At 44.8% G+C, this 22,280-nt stretch overlaps 1 protein-coding gene across 3 annotated transcripts in view; it reads right to left on the bottom strand.

Moving 5' to 3' along the window:
* Nucleotides 1-21,289, bottom strand: part of KIF27 (kinesin family member 27) — a 40,092-nt gene extending 18,803 nt beyond the window's left edge. Inside the window, exons 1-9 of one of the 3 annotated variants that reach the window (XM_066604120.1) lie at nucleotides 21,095-21,289; nucleotides 17,194-17,554; nucleotides 12,778-12,978; nucleotides 9,060-10,024; nucleotides 7,780-7,923; nucleotides 6,168-6,368; nucleotides 4,463-4,653; nucleotides 2,976-3,076; nucleotides 2,731-2,886 (exon numbers count right to left, since the gene is read on the bottom strand). In XM_066604120.1, coding sequence (XP_066460217.1) covers nucleotides 2,731-2,886; nucleotides 2,976-3,076; nucleotides 4,463-4,653; nucleotides 6,168-6,368; nucleotides 7,780-7,923; nucleotides 9,060-10,024; nucleotides 12,778-12,978; nucleotides 17,194-17,491 — 2,257 coding nt within the window. In that variant the 5' untranslated portion in view covers nucleotides 17,492-17,554; nucleotides 21,095-21,289. The remainder of the gene's footprint in view (nucleotides 1-2,730; nucleotides 2,887-2,975; nucleotides 3,077-4,462; nucleotides 4,654-6,167; nucleotides 6,369-7,779; nucleotides 7,924-9,059; nucleotides 10,025-12,777; nucleotides 12,979-17,193; nucleotides 17,555-21,094) is intronic. The other 2 variants (XM_066604119.1, XM_066604121.1) reach the window with 2 other exon arrangements.
* Between the last annotated feature and the right edge of the window lie 991 nt (nucleotides 21,290-22,280).

Genomic DNA, 22,280 nt, shown 5'->3' with positions numbered 1-22,280 from the left:
CTCATGTGTATGGGGATCTTCCGATGGAAGATTTTGTGTAGAGAAGAGGCACAAGACAGGTTTGATCCTGCGTGAGATAAGCTGATGCTAGAGGAGTTTCGCCATTAAACATGCATGCTCGGCCAAGACAAATACACATGCTTATGGTAGAATGAGGAAAAATAGCCATCTGCCAAAACAAGTATGCAGTCAACAGATAACTTGAGTGTATGGTTGGCTTTCCAGTATTGTTCTAGGAGCAGTTTCAGTGATCTTTCCCTTCTAGGAGTTTGTAGAAGAACTAAAGAGATTACTAAGACATGTGCAGTCATTTTATGCCCTCTATTATATCAAGTGCTTGACCTAAGAGCTAAAATGCCACTTCTTTAAGTGATCATTGCTATCACCATTGAAGGAAATCTAAAACCAATGAAGGTATCACGAATGCCTTTGATCTTTAAGCCTTCAAGTGACCATCTGGACTGAAGAGTCACTTCTTCATTTATCTATAAGGGGCATGTACAATTACATTATTATAAATGTAAGAGCTCAATAGGTTCTCTTACAAAGAATGGCATCACTTGAGAGTGCCAAGTACTTTGGAGTTCAAATGTCCGTAAAGCGTAAACTATTTATGTGTCAGGAAAAGCTTTCGAGGGCTTCAGCTGTCCCGGCACACCTGGTACAGAACAAGACACGTTACAGCAGATATATAAGTGTTTTATCAAGGAGGAGATGTATTTGTATTATAGGCCTTCAGACGATGCTAATCTACATGCATTGAATGGTCGCTTTATTAGAAACACTAATCTAGTAGTGGTTGGACCACTTTTGGCCTTCAGACTTGCAGCAATCATTGTGACATACATTGCACTGGGTGTGGAAATGGTTCTGCAGGAATATTGCCCATATGGACAGGAAGCTTCTAGCAGTTGCTGCAAATTAGATGGAGATACTGAATTGCTCCAAACAGCTGGTAGGAAGGGTTCATCAATTCATAATACCTGCCAAATTCTGACCCTGCCATCAGCACGATGCAACAGAAATCTGGGTTCATCTGGCCAAGTGAGGTTTTTCCAATGCTCAGATTTTAACTCTTTTGCCTGCTGGAATCTCGCCTTTCTGTTTCTCTTGGGCAGCAATGACAGTCAAATTGGCCATCTACTGTTGTAGATCATCCATGCGAAGGAATGATGAGCATTTGTGCATTTGGAACAGCAGCATTGTGTTGTTGCTAGCCATTTAGTCGTTCACGACCCTCGGTGACCCTAAAGGCTCCCTCCCTCCAAGTGTTTCGGTTTTGCACTGCTTCTTTTAGGTAGGTAGATAGGTAGTCAACATCAGATTTGTGGAGGTCTGACCCCAATGACCCCCATTAATCAGCTAGAGTGCTTTTTCCAACGCACTCCTTCATAACACTGTCCACTATGCAGTGGCCCACAATGGTAATATAGGTCTCCACCATTAAAGTTTATGGGAAGAGAGCTGCAGTACCATTGCAGGCCACTGCATAGCGGATGGTGTGCTTTTCCTGGCACACCACAGGCGAAAAGCTGATCAGTGTAGGTCCAGACATTGGACTTCTGCCAATCTGATCTTGACTACCTAGCCTATGGTTAGGTCATCATTACCATAATGTAGGAAAACTCCTATAAGCCCTGCCAAGCCTTCTCCTGTTTCCTCCATCAGGTTTTTGGAATTTTTGCTTTAAGCTGAAGACTTGAGTAAACTGAGGCAAACTGTTTGCTAGAGACTGCAGCCTGTCAACCTCATAAAGACTGGCGTTGGCCTACCAAGACTTGATTGGCACTGTGAGGTCAGTAGAGTAGCAGCTTGTCATTGCCTATTTCCATGTGCGGTAATAATCAGAGTTTTGTGGCTATCCACAACATCATTCTGTAAAATAATCTCCTATGTTCTACTATGTATTTGTATTATACCATTTTCCTACTAGCACTTGAAGAATAATAGCAGAAAGCAGATCAAGAAGAAAACACAAGATCTGTCCAGCCAGATTCTTGGGCATAGATCTTCCAGCCCATTTACATGGGCAGATAATTTGCTCGTGCTAACGACCACTGACCGATGAACATGCCAATCAGTGCTTGTTCTCCTTGTATACATAAGCATATTATCTGCTCTGTGGTGACATTTATCAGCTGCACATCTCCCTGTTTACACGGGAAGATGTGCAATTAACCAGCAAGCATGTTTCTGCTTATCTACATTACATGATCAGCTGGTGAACAATCGTTTGCTCATTCGCTGGCTGATCGTTCATGCTTTTACGAGGCCCGATTGTCGGGCGAATGAGTATTTTAAGGAACACTTGAGCCCAATAATCAGTCCATGTAAAAAGATCATTCGGATGAACTATCTTACGGGCTTATCTTGTTTTCTGTCAAAGCTTCTACACGTGATTTTGGCACCGTGACTTACTTTCTGCTCAGTACTGTTGTGATATATAAGTAGATCACGACCAATATAATGCTTGCAGTAATTGTAAAGTGGCTCTGGTTGGCATCCGGTTTCCCCATCTACTACTATATAATGGATGTTGATCTTAGGGAGATATAAGATTCTATGATTTAATTCAGTATTTTCATGTAAAAAGTGGTTTAAATGCTGTATTCCCACAATATACGTCGTAATCAACAGTTTTTCTTGTGTGTGTATACCCATAAAGCTGTCGCCCGACTTTACATTTTCTTTCGAGTAGAGGCGTGCTGGAACAGAGGCCATGATACTTACTTGTCTTTGCTAGTTCATTAATGAGCTCTTCTTTCATATTGATGTTTATGGTCAGTTCCCGTAATTTCTGTCTTGACTCAGCAAGCCGAAGTTCTGTGTTTTTTAATTTCTTTAGGTTAAGATCTTGGCTTTCTCTAACCGATTTCATGGCGGATTCTGGAAGACAGCAGCAATAAGCGGTGGCGTACATGGTCCATACACATCTTTGGATTCGTTTTGTAATCTAAACATCAATATGACATTACCAGATATATCCTCTCTGTCAGCGGATGACTGCTTTGTGCTACTATTCAAAGCTCCCGCTTCCGGTATCTGTCTACGGGTCCATGTCAGATTGATGGAACGTCTACAAGAAAGTCAAAAACCAAAATAAATGAAAAAGCCGAGATGGGTAAAAACTGGAAGCTCTGTGCCGACCATGTGCTATGGAAACAGCATAGTGCGCTAAGCGTGTCCGGTTTTCGGGACTGCAGTATATATCAAGAACAGTAATACATACAATGTCTGTGTTACTATGTAATGCTGCAAAACTTTCACTGAAGTACATTAAGGCAAATTACTGCTGGATATCATATTGTGACTTTCCAGAAAAGAAGTACAGCAGTAAGTCATCTTCACAGCATTTTAGCTCTTAAAGCGGTTGTCTAGGGAAGCAAAATCCATACCCGGATCTGTAGTGTCAGAACCTCCGCTTCTGGCCCTGTTCCTACACCGGGTCACTTGGTATAGACTCTCTCTGTGCCTGTTGTGCCACTGCAGGGGGCTGGCTGTTCGACTCCTTTTAATAGCCAAGCCAAAGCCCTCTTCTCTATCTCTGCATCAGCGTGACAGAGAAGGGAACTGGCTTCACTAATAAGATGAGCAGAGCAGCGATTGTAAAAAGCCAAACTGTCAAGGCTAGAGTAAGTTTCAAGTGGACAAGGATAGCAGCATTGGCCCAATAGTAATCATGCCGCCTCTCAGTGGCCCTATAGTAATAGTGACCGTCAAGTACTGATTGTGGCCCATAGTAATAGTGGCCTCTAGTGGTCAAAATAGTAATAGTGGCACCCAATGGTCGAGTAGTAATAGTGGTTCCAAGTGGTAATAGTGTTCCCAGTGGGAATACAGCCCCCATTACTCTCAGGAGTACTAGTCGTCCCCAGTGGTCCCAGGATTACTAGTGACGCCTAGTGGTAATAGTACCTCCCAGTGATCTCAGTAGTAGTGCCCTCAGTAGTAATAGCGGCCCCCAATGGTCCCAGTAGTAATAGTGACCCCCCCCCCCCCTCCCCAGTGGTAACAGTGCCACCAGTACCTCCGGTGGGGCAGCGATCCCACCAGGAAGTACCTTCCCCCTGTAGCTTCAAATCAAACGTTGCTGAGTTCCACAGGCTCTGCCCTTTGACACTTCCTCCCGACATCTGCATTACTGTACTTCCTCTACATGCAATGCAGACATTGAGAGGAAGTGTCAGAGGTCAGAGCCTGTGATACTCCGCGACGCCCAGACTGGAGCTATGGAGGGAAGGGAAGGTATTTCCTGGTGGGGTTGCTGTTCTAAATGATCAGTTACAATGCTTCTGCGTTCTAACTGATAATTATGGAAGCAGTCAGAGGGGTTTGGCACTGCCAGACCCTTCTGACATTGGATTAAAAGACGCAGACATCTTTTAGCAAAAGTTTTCATGCTAAAAAGGGCTTCTTTTACTCTGACAAATACAGCAAGTAGAATTTTGAGTCAGTTCATCACCTAAATGGAGACTTAGGAGGATTAGTCTTAATGTTTCTATCTTGTTTCTCCAATTCCTCATCACTGTGGTCTGAAAACTTTTCATGTGAAACTTCATCTTGTTCTTCTATTAAATTTAAAAGCATCTGGCTACGAGTTCGGAACCCTGCGACCACTCGCTCCAAGGAGTAGGAAGGAGGACTTGTGCGCACCTAGGACGGGAGAAGAGCTAACAGTTACTCTTGTGTTAATATAAGTTTACATTATTGTATGCGTCCAACACATATTAACCATTAATGTTACAAAACTCCGGACTTCTCCATGTTGTACATCACTGGGTCTTTTATAAATCAGGCCTGGATAATAACAGATCCTGCAAACTCTAGACGCAAGATAACATACAATCAATTAAAATCTAGAAGGTAGATGTACAGAACAATAAGGATCTGGGTTTCAAAATGCCTCCTAATCCAAAAATTCTAAGCCCGAATGCTAAAACGGGCTGTCTAGACGTCTTCCATGGGCCCTTTCAGTTGATACTGAGCTTCCAACAGTCGGAGCCTGCCCTTTTTAGATCAGCAGATCAGAAACTGCTCTATTACATTAAAGGCGATCTATGAATACAAACGTTTTAGTAGATACAGTGATGCCTTAGGTTAAGAGTGCCTCCGCTTACAAACTTTTTGACTTGAGAGCAGGCTCTCTCACAAATTTTTGCTCTGATTTAAGAGCAAGAACTTGGGTTAAGAGCCTTGCTTTCAATGGGGCCGTTGCTGCTGCCGGTGGCCCCCTTGAAAGCAATGGCCTTCGGGCAACCCCTGCAGTGATTTTCGGGAAAGGGCTTTAAATATAAGCCCTTCCCTGAAAATCTTCCCTAGCTGTAGTAAAATATATATACTCACCTGTCCGCCGCTGCCGGGGCTCAGGAGTGTCTAGCAGCCGCTTGTTCTTCCTGCATTTTTAATCCCCGCCTGCTGAAATGCTTCAGAGCAGTGTAGGGAGAACAAGTGACGGCTAGACGCGCCTGAGCCCCGGCAGACAGGTGAGTATATATATTTTTTATTTTTTTTACTACAGCTAGGGATGATTTTCAAGGAAGGGCTTATATTTAAAGCCCTTCCCCGAAAATCACTGCGGGGGTGCTGGCGTCCTATTGCTTTCAATGGGGCAACACCATCCCCATTGAAATAATTGGGAGAGCGCTGCGATCCGGAACGAATTAATGGCTTTTCCATTCATTTCAATGGGGAAAATTGGTTTGACTTACGAGTGTTTTGGATTAAGAGCGCCATCACGGAACAAATTAAACTCTGAACCCAAGGCACCACTGTACTTGTATTCTCCATGAAGTAACAATTCTGGGGCATTATTTTATAGAACTTAATGTTGTGCCATTCCTCTGCAATTCTTCCTAGACGTTTATGAATAAATTGACAACTGGGTGTTACAAGTTGGGGGTGTGTCCTTACACAGTCTAACACTGTCAACACGTATTGGCCAGTATCAGACTATGTAGGGACAACTCCCAACTAGTAACACCCAATTGTTTGTCCGAGAAATTTATGAATAAATTGACAACACAGGCACAGCACAGAAATCTAAGAAAAAATGCTCCACAGTTGCCATTTCAGGGGGAATACAAGTATTTTTCTAATACAGACTGGTGACAGATTCTCTTTACATGACACAGGACTGAACTTTCATGCATATGACCAATTTTCCTTACCTTCCTTGGCTCTCGCTGGTTGCTGGATTGCCTCAAGCTTGAGGAGAGGGTCTGCAGTTGGTGACTCAATGGAACACTATGAGGTCTCTTAAATATTAATTCGTTCTCCTTTACCGGACTTTCTGCAGGTTGCTTTTGTAAAACCTCTACCTTGTACTTCAGCTCATCAATGAGGATTTGTTGTTCCACAAGTTTTTCTGTCTAAACAAAAACAGGCCAATAAACCCCTTGGCGACGAGCCTATGTTGTGCCTTAAAAAACCCTCTCCAATCCACTGTCTGACGTCTAAAGACATTATGATTTAAGGCTATACAGCTCCGATGTGGGAAGACGTTCGTCTGGGTTCTCTTACTGTATATTGCCAGCCTTTCTGCAGTTGGAGCCTATCCAATGTGTCACCTCATTCAGTACTGGCTTTAGCCAGCATATAGCGCAATTGTATAACAGCAGAAAAAGAGTAAGCCCCCTAGGAAAACCAGGATACAAATTGGATTGGAAAGGGTTAAGGACCAAGAGATTTCCAATGTTGTATTGCAAGAGCCATAACTCGTTGACATAGCCATATGTGGACATGTTTTTGGCTTTGAGGACGACATGTATATTTTAAAAGCACCACTCTGGGGTACATATAATGTATTGTATAACCTTTATAACATTTTGCTGGAGGAGGGGGAGATGGATAGGGGATAACTTATTAGCTGAAAGCTGATTAGTGGGAATCTCACCGTTGAGACAGCCGCTGATCTTCAAAAGGGGACTCTCCCAAGCAGTCCTACTGAAAGTAAAGGGGACTCCCAAGCAGTCCTACTGAAGTAAGTGTAGCTAGAGTGCTTGCCTGTCCATAGCTTCACTCAGTCTACTCCTCACTATGGAGAGTGCAGTAACCCCTCAGTGAGTAGAACATGGGACACAGGACCCCCATTCTTGAGATCGGCGGGGGTCTCAGCAGCGAGATCCCCAGCGATCAGCAAGTTATTCCCTTTCCTGTGGATAGGGGATAACTTAAAATTCTGATACGACACCTTTGAAATGAGTTTTTGTGGGAAAAAAAGTGTAGTTTTCTTTATACTGGATTTTTTTTTCTTTATTGAACTTTTTTTTTTTTTACAATGTTTTTAGTCCCTCAAAAAGACTTGAAGATGTGAGCATTCCATTGCTTGGATAGTACATGGCATTGCTTATGTAGTGCATTCTACTAAGCCTATGACAGCAGCCCATTAGACAGCTTCCGGCTGCCATGGGAACCCATTGGTACCTTGTGATTGCACTAGGGGGTGCTGATGGGTGACAGAAGAAGCCTCCTCCACCTATCATCTGCTTACATGCTGTAGTTGTTATTGATTGTGGCATGTAATAGGGTAAACTGCTAGGATCTGAGGTTTCTCCTTTCCTAGTGGTTAGAGCAGGAGCCTGGCTGTTAATAGTCAGCCAAGCCACTGCCTTAAAAAAAATGTATGTGTGGGTGTAAATCCCATTAGTGCGGTAGGCAAAAAAGGCGTATTGCAGTCACTAAGGGCTTAATATTGGTTATAGCATCCTAGTTATTGGCTATATGTCACCCTCAATAGTGTTATAGAGAGAATATGGGAACCAAGTTGCACATGCACTTTACCTGTAAATTCTTGCTGAGCTCAGCCTCTTCTAAAGACTTCTGGTAATGCTGACTTTCTTGTAGCAATGTCTGATTATTGTCTTGTAACACTTTAAGTTCCATCTCCTTCTTGGCAAATACCTCTTCGTCTGCTGCAAGAGCATCCTTGAACAAACAATGTTTAAAGAGCAGCAGCCATGATTGACCCATTATTTATATAATTACAAGACATTTCATTACAATTTATATGTAATTTAGGCAAAAATAAATTGACTTCATACAACACAGGTAGCCACCGTGCTCCTTAACCCCTAAAGGACCAAGCATCGTAAATTTACGGTGCTTGGTCCTGGGCTTTAATCCCATCCAATAGTAAACATGCGTTGCAGGATTAAAGCTCATGTTCCTGCAATGCAGCAGAAGCAGGTCGGGTCCTCGGCTGTCAATGACAGCAGAGGACACGGAGAAAAAGGACCCCTTCTGCCTTCTCCTTTACAGGCTAAATATCGCTCAATGTGCGCTATGTAGTGAGGAGAGAAAGCGGAAGTGTTACTTCCGTTCTTCAACATGGTGATCACAGCACCACCGGGTGCCCCCTGCCAAGGCAGAGCTGCAGGGTCCTAGCAGCCCCAGATCAGCTCTGCCACTGACTATTGTCACTACAAGGGGATGTTTTCTCCTGTAACTGGTGCTCCTATGGATGCCCCAGCTACAGTGGAAAAGTGTGAAATTAAAAGAAATACAATGTGGATGATCCCCAGAGGTCTTATATAATGTCATGGGGGACACAAAAAGAAAAACAATTACACAATAACCAGCCTGTGCCAAGCACAACAGTAGCATTGATACATCCTCACATACAACGGTATTATTAAGCTGATTTGCTGTTAGAGGAGACCCAGGACACCCCCTTTGGGACTTGTAATGGTGACCATATTGGTTATCACCAGTATGTCTAAAACCCAATATATGGTGTGAGATGTAAGTGCTCTGAAAATTTGCACTTGCTGGGATAACTAGTCAATACATCATCCAAGCACAGTCTATAGGTCTCTACACAAGCTATGCTACTGGTCCAGGTCAACGGAACTGCACAGGAGTTGACCTTCTAACCAGGTCCAGGGATCTGGAACTCAGGTAAGGAGGATAACGTACATAAGGGTCCATCTACAATTTACCAATTGTTTTATGTACAGCAAAAAGTGAGCAGTGACCCTCTGTTGCTTTATCACAACATGAAATGCAGATATGCCTACATGCCACAGTGGCAATTAGAGGTATTGTGGAGATAATATCTATACCTGGCATTTCTTCAGTTCCCTCTTGAGCTGTATTATGGTGATGTGATGTGGCTCCTCTCCGCTACCAGTAACTACACTGTCAGTTCCAGACATAGTTGTCATATCATTTCTTAATTTCTCCGTCATAGCTAGCCAACTCTGAAGTCTATTCCTTTGGGGTTTTGTAAGGCCAGACATATCCTTGAGTTCACATAAAAGCTCCAAAGCCTCTTCTGTACAATGCCGATGGTTAAAGCATTCGAGCTGATATTGTGCAAGCTGCTCTTCTAGAGCCCGAATTTTGTTCTTCTCCTGGCTCCAGTCCTGAGACACCTGGTTTGTCCGACTTACCCTACTGCTCTGCTGGTTTTGCAAAGCTTCCCGGAGTGCCTTTATTTCCAGCTCCATTTCATCCATTCTATCCCAGTCAGGGTTATAGTTTACAATTGGCTTGTTTTTGATATCTTTTGCTCGATTGGAGTACTTTAGAGAATTCAAAGATTCGTCAAAGTCAGAAGCAGAAGGACTGATGCATGTGATCATGACCGTTTTGGCATTTCCACCCAACGAATCTTTAAGAATACGGGTGATCTTAGCATCCCTATATGGGACATGTGTATTTTTTCTCTTTGGATCGGCAAGTGCGCTGATTACATTCCCCAGAGCAAGCAAACCGCTGTTAATTTGGATGGACTCTTTGAATCTCTCTCCAGTGTTCCCAGTTTTGGTCACTCTTTCTGAGCCTGCTAAGTCCACAAAGTGAAATTTTGAAGAGATCATCTGGACTGCCCTCTTGGAACCATTTTCTGTATCGCCATTATTGGCATCCCTTTGTTGGCATATACTCATGGTAAAGATTGCATGAGAGCGACTGGAGCGCTCATTCATTTGAGTTGCACTAGTGTGGCGGACTGCACTGCCAGCTTTTAGAAGACTCATCACCTCATCTGCACTTTCAACTTGGCATTCCTTGGCACCAACAATAACTGGGAAGACCAGGACAAAAAAAAAATCACATCACTTACGAAGACATATACACAGAAACATAGTGAATTACTTCCAATGAAAAGCATTTGATTTATATAATTGGGTCGGGAGGGGTAACATTATTCCTTAAGGAGAGCACTAAAGATGAGTAAACCTACTCGTTTCGAGTAATTACTCGATCCAGCACCGCGATTTTCGAGTACTTCCGTACTCGGGTGAAAAGATTCGGGGGGCAGGGGGAGGCGTGGCGGAGCGGGGGGTAGCAGCAGGAAACAGGGGGAAGCCCTCTCTCCCTCTCCTCCCCACTCCCCGCTGCAACCCCCCACTCACCCACGGCGCCCCCCGAATCTTTTCGCCCGAGTACGGAAGTACTCGAAAATCGCGGCGCTCGGGCGAATAAGGGGCATGGCCGAGTAGGTTCGCTCATCTCTAGAGAGCACCAAGAAGGTGAGTGAGGAGACCACCCATGCTCCTCTGGGTAATATGCAAATAAGGGAGATGGAACAACAACTCTGCAGCGCCATCCAATAGGTGGCGCTGCAGAGGTATTGTTTCATCTCCCTTATTTGTATTTATATAATTGAAACTATACACATTTCAGACATTAGATATGACGCTTGTGTAGATACAGGTAGACAGACTTATACCAAATAATTCATATAAAATAGAAAAATCTGTATTCCAGTTTAAAGTAGCACTCTGGTAATACTTAGGACATACAGAGGTAACTCACGATCCGTACTCTTGCTCTATACATCCTAGCTCAGTTGCAGCCATACATTGAGAACCCTGATATTATAGGCAGCTGTGTCATGTGATCCCGGTCTGACCTCCAGTTCCAATCCTGCACTTTAACGTCTTGTAAACTACAAGATATCAATATCTACCAAATCTTTACTTTCTTGTAGGGATAGGAAGAACACTGGAATGGGTGGGAGGGGCCCTTAAAATTCTCTGTCTTTCTGTCCCTGCAGAGGTCAGGGGGCATCCTCCAGTAGTGTTGTCACGAATAGACAAAGTGGGGAAAAAAATATACACAATGTCAGAATTCGCTTTTTTGGTCACCCTCATCTTGAAAAGAAATTTAATAAAAAGCTTTATGTACCCCAGAAAATAATCTTATTTTTAGGGACAGCAAATCATTTCTGAGATTTAAACCCACTCGTAAGAGAGTTCCCAATTTTAAAATCCAGAATGCCTGTCTGATGAGGACAAACTTTCCCACATCCCCTCCCCTTAAAGGTTTTTTGTACTGCTTCAAGACCTGGGAATCTGAATGACCCAAAGAGCCTGCATGATGCTCCACTATACTGCGGTATTGAAGCAGTAATAAAACCTTTGGAAATGTGCGCATATAATTTGAATGTATACTGGTTGGTTTGTCATTGATTTTAAGGGAGAGCAGCAGAAATGCAGTCCTAGGCTCTCGCTCATGACCTGAAGGTCATGAGTTCAATTCCTGCATGGTTCAGGTAGTCGACTCAAGGTCGACTCAGCCTTCTATCCTTCCGAGGTCGGTAAAATGAGTACCCAGCTTGGTGGTGGTGGGGATGGGGTAATAAATAAATTACCGTATATACTTGAGTATAAGCCGAAATAAATATAAGCCAAGGCACCTAATTTTACCACAAAAAAAACGAGAAAACCTATTGATTCGAGTATAAACCAGTGATGTAATCACATGACTGTTTGCAGCTGGTATCCCACTCGGAGAACACAGCTGGAGTATGAAGAAGACAGCGCTCCAGCTATGTTCTGTATACCCCACCCTGAGAACTCAGTTGTATATCAGCTGAGCGCTCCGTGAACACAACAGGAGTATGAAGACGACAGTGCACCAGCTGTGCTCTGCATAGCCTGCTCGGAGCGCACAGCAGTATACCAGCTGAGCGCTCCGAGAACTCAGCAGAAGTATGCAGAAGACAGCACTCCAGCTGTGTTCTGCATACCCCGCTCGGAGCGATCAGCTAGATAACAGCTGAGCGCTCACTCAAGTATAAGCAGAGGGGGGCTTTTTCAGCATATAAAAGTCGGCTTATACACAAGTATGAACAGTACTTGAAAGCGCTGCGGAATAAGTTGTCGCTATACAAATAACAAGATTTATTTTTTATGCAAGTTTGTTAGCTGCGATCATGAAAGAACTGTCTTTCGAAACGCGTCTGAGCGAATACATAGTACCGACCATTTGTAATTTTATGGATTCTTTTGAATAAAAGCAGTGTTTTTAATTAGACAACTTTTCTCCTTTCTTGTTGCTATTTAAGCCGTTTTGACTCACAGTCAGCCTGAGCACCTGAAAACCTTCATGCAGAACCGGGGTAACCAGATGAAGAGAACATTGTGTTATGTATTTTGGAACATAGGAACCATCGTTGGCTCGTTCACTAATCGTTTAGTCAAAATACTGATCATTCAGTCGTTCTCATTTACTTATATAGTGAATGTGAACCATGTCTTGTGTGAACAAGCAAACAATGTATCTGCCGGTATAAACAGGCTGCCGAGCAAACTCTGACTTCGTTCAATGAGAAATCTGCAGGTCTAAATGGACCCCAAGCACTTCTTCTGTTTCTTAAGTCACTATTTTCTTATTTGGAGTTGAGATTTTGGTGGCTACGGAACCAATTATTAGTTTTCCATAGAATTGTATTCTCAAGTTAGGACCGAAGAATAACTTGAGGGACCACCGAAATATAATTTACTTAGAATCCATAATATAAAGTATTTATAGAGCATAACAGAGTCTGACCTGTGTTCCCCTTTTCATCTTCTCGTATATGGATATCCTTCACATTTGTTTCCAGCTCCAAGAGATCCTTCAGATCTTCCTTGTACACTTCTACATACAACACTTTGATGGTGAAGTTGATGTTGTGATTTTCAGAGATTATCTGGAAAAGTTCCTGTATGGCACGCGGTATAATACCCTTTTCTTCATCAGCAACTAGGGCTGTAAGTACAGTAAAGTTCTTGTAACTTTATTTAAGTCAAGGACACATAAAATATGCACTACAAGCTATCTAGCTATCTACAAACATACATAAATACATACATAAAAGCGAAAGCCCTCACTGACTGACTAACTGACTTGCCACTAATTCTCTAACTTCCCGAGGTCGTACAAACAAGAAATTTACCATTCTTTAGGTCCTAAATAGGAAAAGTAAAGGGGTCACAACTTGATTATTCAATTCTAAGTGTGAAAAACTAAGCGAAAATACAAAATACATGAGAAACCAGAAACCATAAAACCTAGGGAAAAGATTTGCATACTCAAGAAAATCTACCTCACCCCTGTGCGTAGATACTGAGGAGAGTCTACCTCACCCCTGTGCGTAGATACTGAGGAGAGTCTACCTCACCCCTGTGCGTAGATACTGAGGAGAGTCTACCTCACCCCTGTGCGTAGATACTGAGGAGAGTCTACCTCACCCCTGTGCGTAGATACTGAGGAGAGTCTACCTCACCCCTGTGCGTAGATACTGAGGAGAGTCTACCTCACCCCTGTGCGTAGATACTGAGGAGAGTCTACCTCACCCCTGTGCGTAGATACTGAGGAGAGTCTACCTCACCCCTGTGCGTAGATACTGAGGAGAGTCTACCTCACCCCTGTGCGTAGATACTGAGGAGAGTCTACCTCACCCCTGTGCGTAGATACTGAGGAGAGTCTACCTCACCCCTGTGCGTAGATACTGAGGAGAGTCTACCTCACCCCTGTGCGTAGATACTGAGGAGAGTCTACCTCACCCCTGTGCGTAGATACTGAGGAGAGTCTACCTCACCCCTGTGCGTAGATACTGAGGAGAGTCTACCTCACCCCTGTGCGTAGATACTGAGGAGAGTCTACCTCACCCCTGTGCGTAGATACTGAGGAGAGTCTACCTCACCCCTGTGCGTAGATACTGAGGAGAGTCTACCTCACCCCTGTGCGTAGATACTGAGGAGAGTCTACCTCACCCCTGTGCGTAGATACTGAGGAGAGTCTACCTCACCCCTGTGCGTAGATACTGAGGAGAGTCTACCTCACCCCTGTGCGTAGATACTGAGGAGAATCTACCTCACCCCTGTGCGTAGATACTGAGGAGAGTCTACCTCACCCCTGTGCGTAGATACTGAGGAGAGTCTACCTCACTTCTGTGCGTAGATACTGAGGAGACTCTACCTCACTTCTGTGCGTAGATACTGGGGAGAATCTACCTCACCCCTGTGCGTAGATACTGAGGAGAGTCTACCTCACTTCTGTGCGTAGATACTGAGGAGACTCTACCTCACTTCTGTGCGTAGATACTGAGGAGAATCTACCTCACCCCTGTGCGTAGATACTGAGGAGAGTCTACCTCACCCCTATGGAGATATACTGATAGGCTGTAAAGTACATAAGGAAGCGGCTGTGGACTGCAGGAATGGAGCATGCCTTTAAGGCTAAGAAAGGGCTGCATCCTCCAGTCTGGAGTTAAATTTGAATAAAACGGGGCGTTATCTTTAAGGGTAAAAAGTGAGGAGATTGGGAGGGGTGGCACATTCTGCAGAGGGACATCGGTACATGCAGTCTGAGGAGAATCTAGCGCTCCTCTATGTGCATACATATTTTATTCCTCGTTTCCACTGAAGTAACCACCACTTCATAAAATTTTCCGTGCGAACGACAGGTAAACACCTGTAACAAATTAACTTGGGCGAAGCCGTGTATATCAGCTAGTAAAACATATAGGGACGGTTGCTATAGGTTCTCAAAGGATTATTATGGCACCCAGAGGCTTGAATTCAGCCTCTTGATTTGTCAGCTACAGTGGCCTATAAGGCGCAGCCCCTGGCTGAGCTTCATAGGCTATATAATTCACTGCTATACTGCGGTATAGCAGTGTATTATAATAATGATCAAGTGTGGTGAAATTCAAGTCCCCTATTGGGATAAATAAAAAGTTAAAGTTCAAAGCAAAAAAAATAGTAAGAAAATATTTTAAAAATTAAAAACGTCAAAACCCCACATTATCCCCCTTACTATGTAAAAAAAAACTACTAACCATCACAAATCTAGTATCACCACTTTCATAATGACCCACAAAAAAATTCTTGTACATTATTTAACCTGCACAGTGCATGCCATGAAAAAAAATTCAAAAACACGGTGAAAATAGCCAATTTTGAAAAAAAAAATCATATAACATTTGATATCTATGTAATTGTAATATCGACGTAAACCCACTGAATTAATTTAACATATTATTTATACTGCACAGTGAATGCCGCTAAAAATAAAGATAAAAAAAACTTGCCGATTTTGTTAATCTTGTCTCTAGAAAAAAAATTGAATAAAAAGTGATAAAAATATTATGGGTTACAAAAAAACCGGCATAAATGAAGACTAGAGTAAATGGAAAAATAAAAGTGGCTCTTGGAAAGTGGCAACACAAAAGCAAATCTTTTAAAACAAAATGGAAAAAAAAGTGTTTTTAGTGTACAAAAATAACAAAAGATAAAAATTAAAAAAAAAAAACTGTATAAACTTGGTATCGCCGGAATCAGGCTTACCTAGAGCTCAGCTGTGGATATATGCTATGGCTTTTAGACGCAGAATCCACACAGAAAAATCCACATTGGATTGCGCCGTGTGCACATACACTTGCCCTATCAATGTAGTAAGCTTGGTTCTGGTATCTTATCTACACACTAAAAAAAAATAAAAAATTTGGCGGTGACCCACATTGGTCCTACAGCCGGGGTTTATAAAAAAATGTTGCGTCATTTGGCTATTAGAAGTAAAATATTAAAGAATACAGTGGATTGTTAGCTACGAGTAACCATCCGCCCTGTGTGAACCCAGCCTTAAGATAGAGCGCCCCCTAGCTTTCTCTCTCCACGCTCCCACTCATGGATTGACAGGTTGCTGTGTATACAGGGATACACAACATGCAATCAATGCTGACAAGAGAGGCAGGGGAGCGCCCCCCTCAGACATCCAGGAGACTTCCAACTGAGGCCCTTGTATTCTTTGATCACTTCTATTAGCCAAAATTACACAATATTGTTTGCCATTCTGGCTAATAGTAGAATGGACCTGTAATAGTTTAAAAAAGGATACTTAAAAAAAAAATAAAAAAATAAAAAAAAGATACAACTGAATTCTGGGTATAGAAAAGTGCAGATTAGCTGAAGGCGGACCAAGTCTGGGACAGATGGCGCTACTATCACGTATCTTCATCACACTCGGACAAGGAGAAAAGAAACAATAGGGACCAACACAAAAGCTTAGGACCTCACTGACGCCACAGGGCACACACTAGCCTGCAGATGCTGGCTCAGGGAGATGCAGTATGCCAAAGTGATACACAAAGCCTGGCATCATATTTCAATGTGGATTTTAAAAACCTTGTAACAACCTGGAAAAATGTGTTCAGCTCAAACTTGGGTACAGTTTCTCTTTGTGGAGACCATCTAGTAGTTATGAGAAAACTTATAAGGTCATGCAATGCTCCTCTGGGAAATTTGATATGCAAATTGGATGGTAGAATACCTCTGCAATGTCACCTATTAGAAGCTTTCCTACAAGGAAGTAAATGTCTGACCTTCTAGCAGGGAATACCACGCCATCTATGTTCTCTTTCTCTAAAAGTGCATCTAAATGTGCATTAACCCTTTCCAATCCCCTGTCAGACCTCAGAAGACATGATGATTCAAGGCTGTACAGCTCCGATGTTGGAAGACGTCCGTCAGGGTTCTCTTACTGTATATTGCCAGCCTCTCTGCTGTCGGAGCCTATCCAACGCGTCACCTCATGCAGTACTGGCTATAGCCAGCATATAGCGCCATTGTATAACGGCAGAAAAGGGGTAAGCCCCCTAGGAAAACCAGGATACAAATTGGATTGGAAAGGGTTTATTGTGGTCACTCAAGTCCCGGAGCTTCTACGTTGTTTCGGCATAAGTTGGAGTTCACACAGAGACATTTTGTAACATTGTGAAACACCAGAAAACACATAAAAACTGTGAAAAAGACTATGACTCTAACAGGACTTTACATAACTTGTCACATTTTTAGTGAAGAATCAATTAAATGTTAATTCCCTGAAAAGACCCCAAAGTGCTATTTTCTTTTTTCTCAACTGAACATTGGCAGAGACAAGCCAATATTAACTAGTCTAGGCAACAAGTGTTTCTCAACATACCCACATGGCCTCCACCAATTGTATACGTCTTGCCAGATCCCGTCTGCCCGTAGGCAAAAACAGTGGCGTTGTATCCTTCAATTAAGGACGCCAAAAGTGGCTTAATGCAGGAGCTGTAGACGTCATCCTGGGTGGAGCTCTTCCCAAAGACATGGTCAAAAGTGAAGACTCGGTCTTTGCCGATGATGATCTGCTGGGTGTTGGGGACGGGCCGGACACAGATCTGATGATTATGGAGAATCTCCTTAGATAACAGAGGACGGATTCTCACTGCCACCTTCACCGGGATTTCATCCATTCTGTAATGTGCAGCTAAACCGCTTCACCTGGGCCAAGCTCGCTCTACAAGTTATGACACTGTCTGAAAGAACAAGAACAACAAACTTTGGTCATTCTGCTTGGTCCTTATACTTTGTAATAAACTCAAGGGTGAATGACAGGAAAGAAATGTGGGTGGGGACAAACTATCAGCCGACCATATCACATCTTGTATCCAAGCTAGAGGCGGTACAACAGGGTATAGAGACTCCATGTCTGCCCATATCACATCTTGTATCCAAGCTAGAGGCGGTACAACAGGGTATAGAGACTCCATGTCTGCCCATATCACATCTTGTATCCAAGCTAGAGGCGGTACAACAGGGTACTAAAGCCTCCATGCCCGCCCGTACCACATCTTGTATCCAAGCTAGAGGCGGTACAACAGGGTACTAGAGCCTCCATGCCTGTCCGTATCACATCATGTATCCAAGCTAGAGGTGGTACAACAGGGTACCAGAGCCTCCATGCCCGCCCGTATCACATCTTGTATCCAAGCTAGAGGTGGTACAACAGGGTACTAGAGCCTTCATGCCCGCCCGTATCACATCTTGCATTCAGGCTAAAGGCCGTACAGCAGGGTACTAGAGCCTCCATGCCCGCCTGTATCACATCTTGTATCCAAGCTAGAGGGGATATAACAGGGTACTAAAGCCTCCATGCCCGCCCGTACCACATCTTGTATCCAAGCTAGAGGCGGTACAACAGGGTACTAGAGCCTCCATGCCTGTCCGTATCACATCATGTATCCAAGCTAGAGGTGGTACAACAGGGTACCAGAGCCTCCATGCCCGCCCGTATCACATCTTGTATCCAAGCTAGAGGTGGTACAACAGGGTACTAGAGCCTTCATGCCCGCCCGTATCACATCTTGTATCCAAGGTAAAGGCGGTACAACAGGGTACTAGAGCCTCCATGCCCGCCTATATCACATCTTGTATCCAAGGTAGAGGCGGTACAACAGGGTACTAGAGCCTCCATGCCCACCTGTATCACATCTTGTATCCAAGCTAGAGGCAGTACAACAGGGTACCAGAGCCTCCATGCCCGCCCGTATCACATCTTGTATCCAAGCTAGAGGTGGTACAACAGGGTACTAGAGCCTCCATGCCCACCCGTATCACATCTTGTATCCAAGCTAGAGGCGGCCCAACAGGGTACTAGAGCCTCCATGCCCACCCATATCACATCTTGTATCCAAGCTAGAGGCGGCCCAACAGGGTACTAGAGCCTCCATGCCCGCCCGTATCACATCATGTATCCAAGCTAGAGGTGGTACAACAGGGTACTAGAGCCTCCATGTCCGCCCGTATCACATCTTGTATCCAAGCTAGAGGCGGTACAACAGGGTACTAGAGCCTCCATGCCCGCCCGTATCACATCATGTATCCAAGCTAGAGGCAGTACAACAGGGTACTAGAGCCTCCATGCCCACCTGTATCACATCTTGTATCCAAGCTAGAGGTGGTACAACAGGGTACTAGAGCCTTCATGCCTGCCCATATCACATCTTGTATCCAAGCTAGAGGCGGTACAACAGGTTACTAGAGCCTCCATGTCCGCCCGTATCACATCTTGTATCCAAGCTAGAGGCGGTACAATAGGGTACTAGAGCCTCCATGCCCGCCCGTATCACATCTTGTATCCAAGCTAGAGGCGGTACAACAGGGTACTAGAGCCTCCATGCCCGCCCGTATCACATCATGTATCCAAGCTAGAGGTGGTACAACAGGGTACTAGAGCCTCCATGTCCGCCCGTATCACATCTTGTATCCAAGCTAGAGGCGGTATAACAGGGTACTAGAGCCTCCATGCCCACCTGTATCACATCTTGTATCCAAGCTAGAGGCGGTACAACAGGGTACTAGAGCCTCCATGCCCACCTGTATCACCTCTTGTATCCAAGCTAGAGGTGGTACAACAGGGTACTAGAGCCTTCATGCCTGCCCATATCACATCTTGTATCCAAGCTAGAGGCGGTACAACAGGTTACTAGAGCCTCCATGTCCGCCCGTATCACATCTTGTATCCAAGCTAGAGGCGGTACAATAGGGTACTAGAGCCTCCATGTCCGCCCGTATCACATCTTGTATCCAAGCTAGAGGCGGTACAACAGGGTTCTAGAGCCTCCATGCCCGCCCGTATCACATCATGTATCCAAGCTAGAGGTGGTACAACAGGGTACTAGAGCCTCCATGTCCGCCTGTATCACATCTTGTATCCAAGCTAGAGGTGGTACAACAGGGTACTAGAGCCTTCATGCCTGCCCATATCACATCTTGTATCCAAGCTAGAGGTGGTACAACAGGGTACTAGAGCCTTCATGCCTGCCCATATCACATCTTGTATCCAAGCTAGAGGTGGTACAACATGGTCTAGAGCCTTCATGCCTGCCTGTATCACATCTTGTATCCAAGCTAGAGGCGGTACAACAGGTTACTAGAGCCTCCATGTCCGCCCGTATCACATCTTGTATCCAAGCTAGAGGCGGTACAATAGGGTACTAGAGCCTCCATGTCCGCCCGTATCACATCTTGTATCCAAGCTAGAGGCGGTACAACAGTGTACTAGAGCCTCCATGCCCGCCCGTATCACATCATGTATCCAAGCTAGAGGTGGTACAACAGGGTACTAGAGCCTCCATGTCCGCCTGTATCACATCTTGTATCCAAGCTAGAGGTGGTACAACAGGGTACTAGAGCCTTCATGCCTGCCCATATCACATCTTGTATCCAAGCTAGAGGCGGTACAACAGGTTACTAGAGCCTCCATGTCCACCCGTATCACATCTTGTATCCAAGCTAGAGGCGGTACAATAGGGTACTAGAGCCTCCATGTCCGCCCGTATCACATCTTGTATCCAAGCTAGAGGCGGTACAACAGTGTACTAGAGCCTCCATGCCCACCTGTATCACATCTTGTATCCAAGCTAGAGGTGGTACAACAGGGTACTAGAGCCTCCATGTCCGCCTGTATCACATCTTGTATCCAAGCTAGAGGTGGTACAACAGGGTACTAGAGCCTCCATGTCCGCCTGTATCACATCTTGTATCCAAGCTAGAGGTGGTACAACAGGGTACTAGAGCCTTCATGCCTGCCCATATCACATCTTGTATCCAAGCTAGAGGCGGTACAACAGGTTACTAGAGCCTCCATGTCCACCCGTATCACATCTTGTATCCAAGCTAGAGGCGGTACAATAGGGTACTAGAGCCTCCATGTCCGCCCGTATCACATCTTGTATCCAAGCTAGAGGCGGTACAACAGTGTACTAGAGCCTCCATGCCCACCTGTATCACATCTTGTATCCAAGCTAGAGGTGGTACAACAGGGTACTAGAGCCTCCATGTCCGCCTGTATCACATCTTGTATCCAAGCTAGAGGTGGTACAATAGGGTACTAGAGCCTTCCTACAAGGGGTCAGTGCTTCACTATAAATTCCCCTTTTGCTCTGTAATCACTTATATCACTATAATCACACAAAGAAAGTTTCATGCTGTGCCTGACAACTATGACAACTCCTGCCGGGGATGGATTGTTTTACAGTGTATGTGTGTATATATATATATTCAGAGGACTCTACCGGTAGGTTAGCCGCAGCTGAGGACACAATAATACTGCCAGCAGACATGCTGTAGGCGGTGATCCCCGCAGGCACCCGGCTCCCCACGGGCTGCACTCACCGCCCGCACTGTAATACATTGGCCGCTCCGGTAACGCCGCTCTATCCGCTTTTGCCGAGACGCGCTGTCCAGGTCTGTTTTCACTGGTTGCCTTGGAAACGAAGTAAAACGTTACGAACCGCCCGCTCCGCCGCCTGACTACGGGTGCCTCAACTAGCCAAAAGTAGGAGGCACACAGACACAGCTAACAGCGCTCCTAGCGGCCAATTCTGGGACGTGCGGCTGATGTTGTGTTTTGCTTTGATGTTGTGCTTTGTTCTGAATATGGCAGCAAGGACAACCCAGCGGGAAATATTACACTGAATGTAGAGTAGTATACAGACAGAGGAGAGCTGTAAACAGGGGACCATGTGGTAGTGCCAGGGGGGCACACAGCCCCTCAGTAACAAGCTGCCCATTTGAGACATGGATGGCACTCTGCAATGATACTGCAGAAATGTCAGATGATGGGATTCTTCCCCGGGGTCCTCCACTGATCCTGAGCACAGACACCGATAGGCACAGGCGATAAAATCGTGTGAGATGTACAAACCTCGCACAGATATGAACCCCATTCTTTTGAATGGGGTCATACACATGAGCGATGTTTTCACGCACCGCGATGTGATGCGTGAAACAAATTGTGGCATGTTCTATTATGTGCGCGATCTCGCATCGCAGCATCCATTGTTTTCAATGGGGCTGGCGGCAGCATCGACGGCCCCACTGAGAGCAATGGGTGAACTCTGCCATCCTCTGCCATGGCCGTGACAGCCGCCTTCATCCCCGAAGTGATGCGAGGCTGTTTTCACATGAAAACGCCCCACACCCCTGGGGAATTCACATGGTGGGGAGCGCGATATGGGGGCGGAATTCAGTGACTCATATTACACCCGCCTGTGTGATGTTAGCCTTCAGACAATCCGACTCCTATTAGGCTGGGGTCACATCTGCATTGGGACTTCTGGTTGGAGGTTCCGTTGCAGATCCAGCTGGGCAGTTGAGCAGAAGGCGAATGGACCCCATTATAGTCAATGGGGTCCATTCGAAGCTGATCGGTTCTTTCCTGAGACGGAGACGTTTGGTTGCAGGGATTCCCCGTTCTTG

This window comes from Eleutherodactylus coqui, chromosome 5, assembly GCF_035609145.1.
Source record: "Eleutherodactylus coqui strain aEleCoq1 chromosome 5, aEleCoq1.hap1, whole genome shotgun sequence".
Lineage (NCBI taxonomy): Eukaryota > Metazoa > Chordata > Amphibia > Anura > Eleutherodactylidae > Eleutherodactylus > Eleutherodactylus coqui.
The sequence above is the reverse complement of the archived record's forward strand: the minus strand, read 5'-3'. Positions and strand labels throughout refer to the sequence as shown.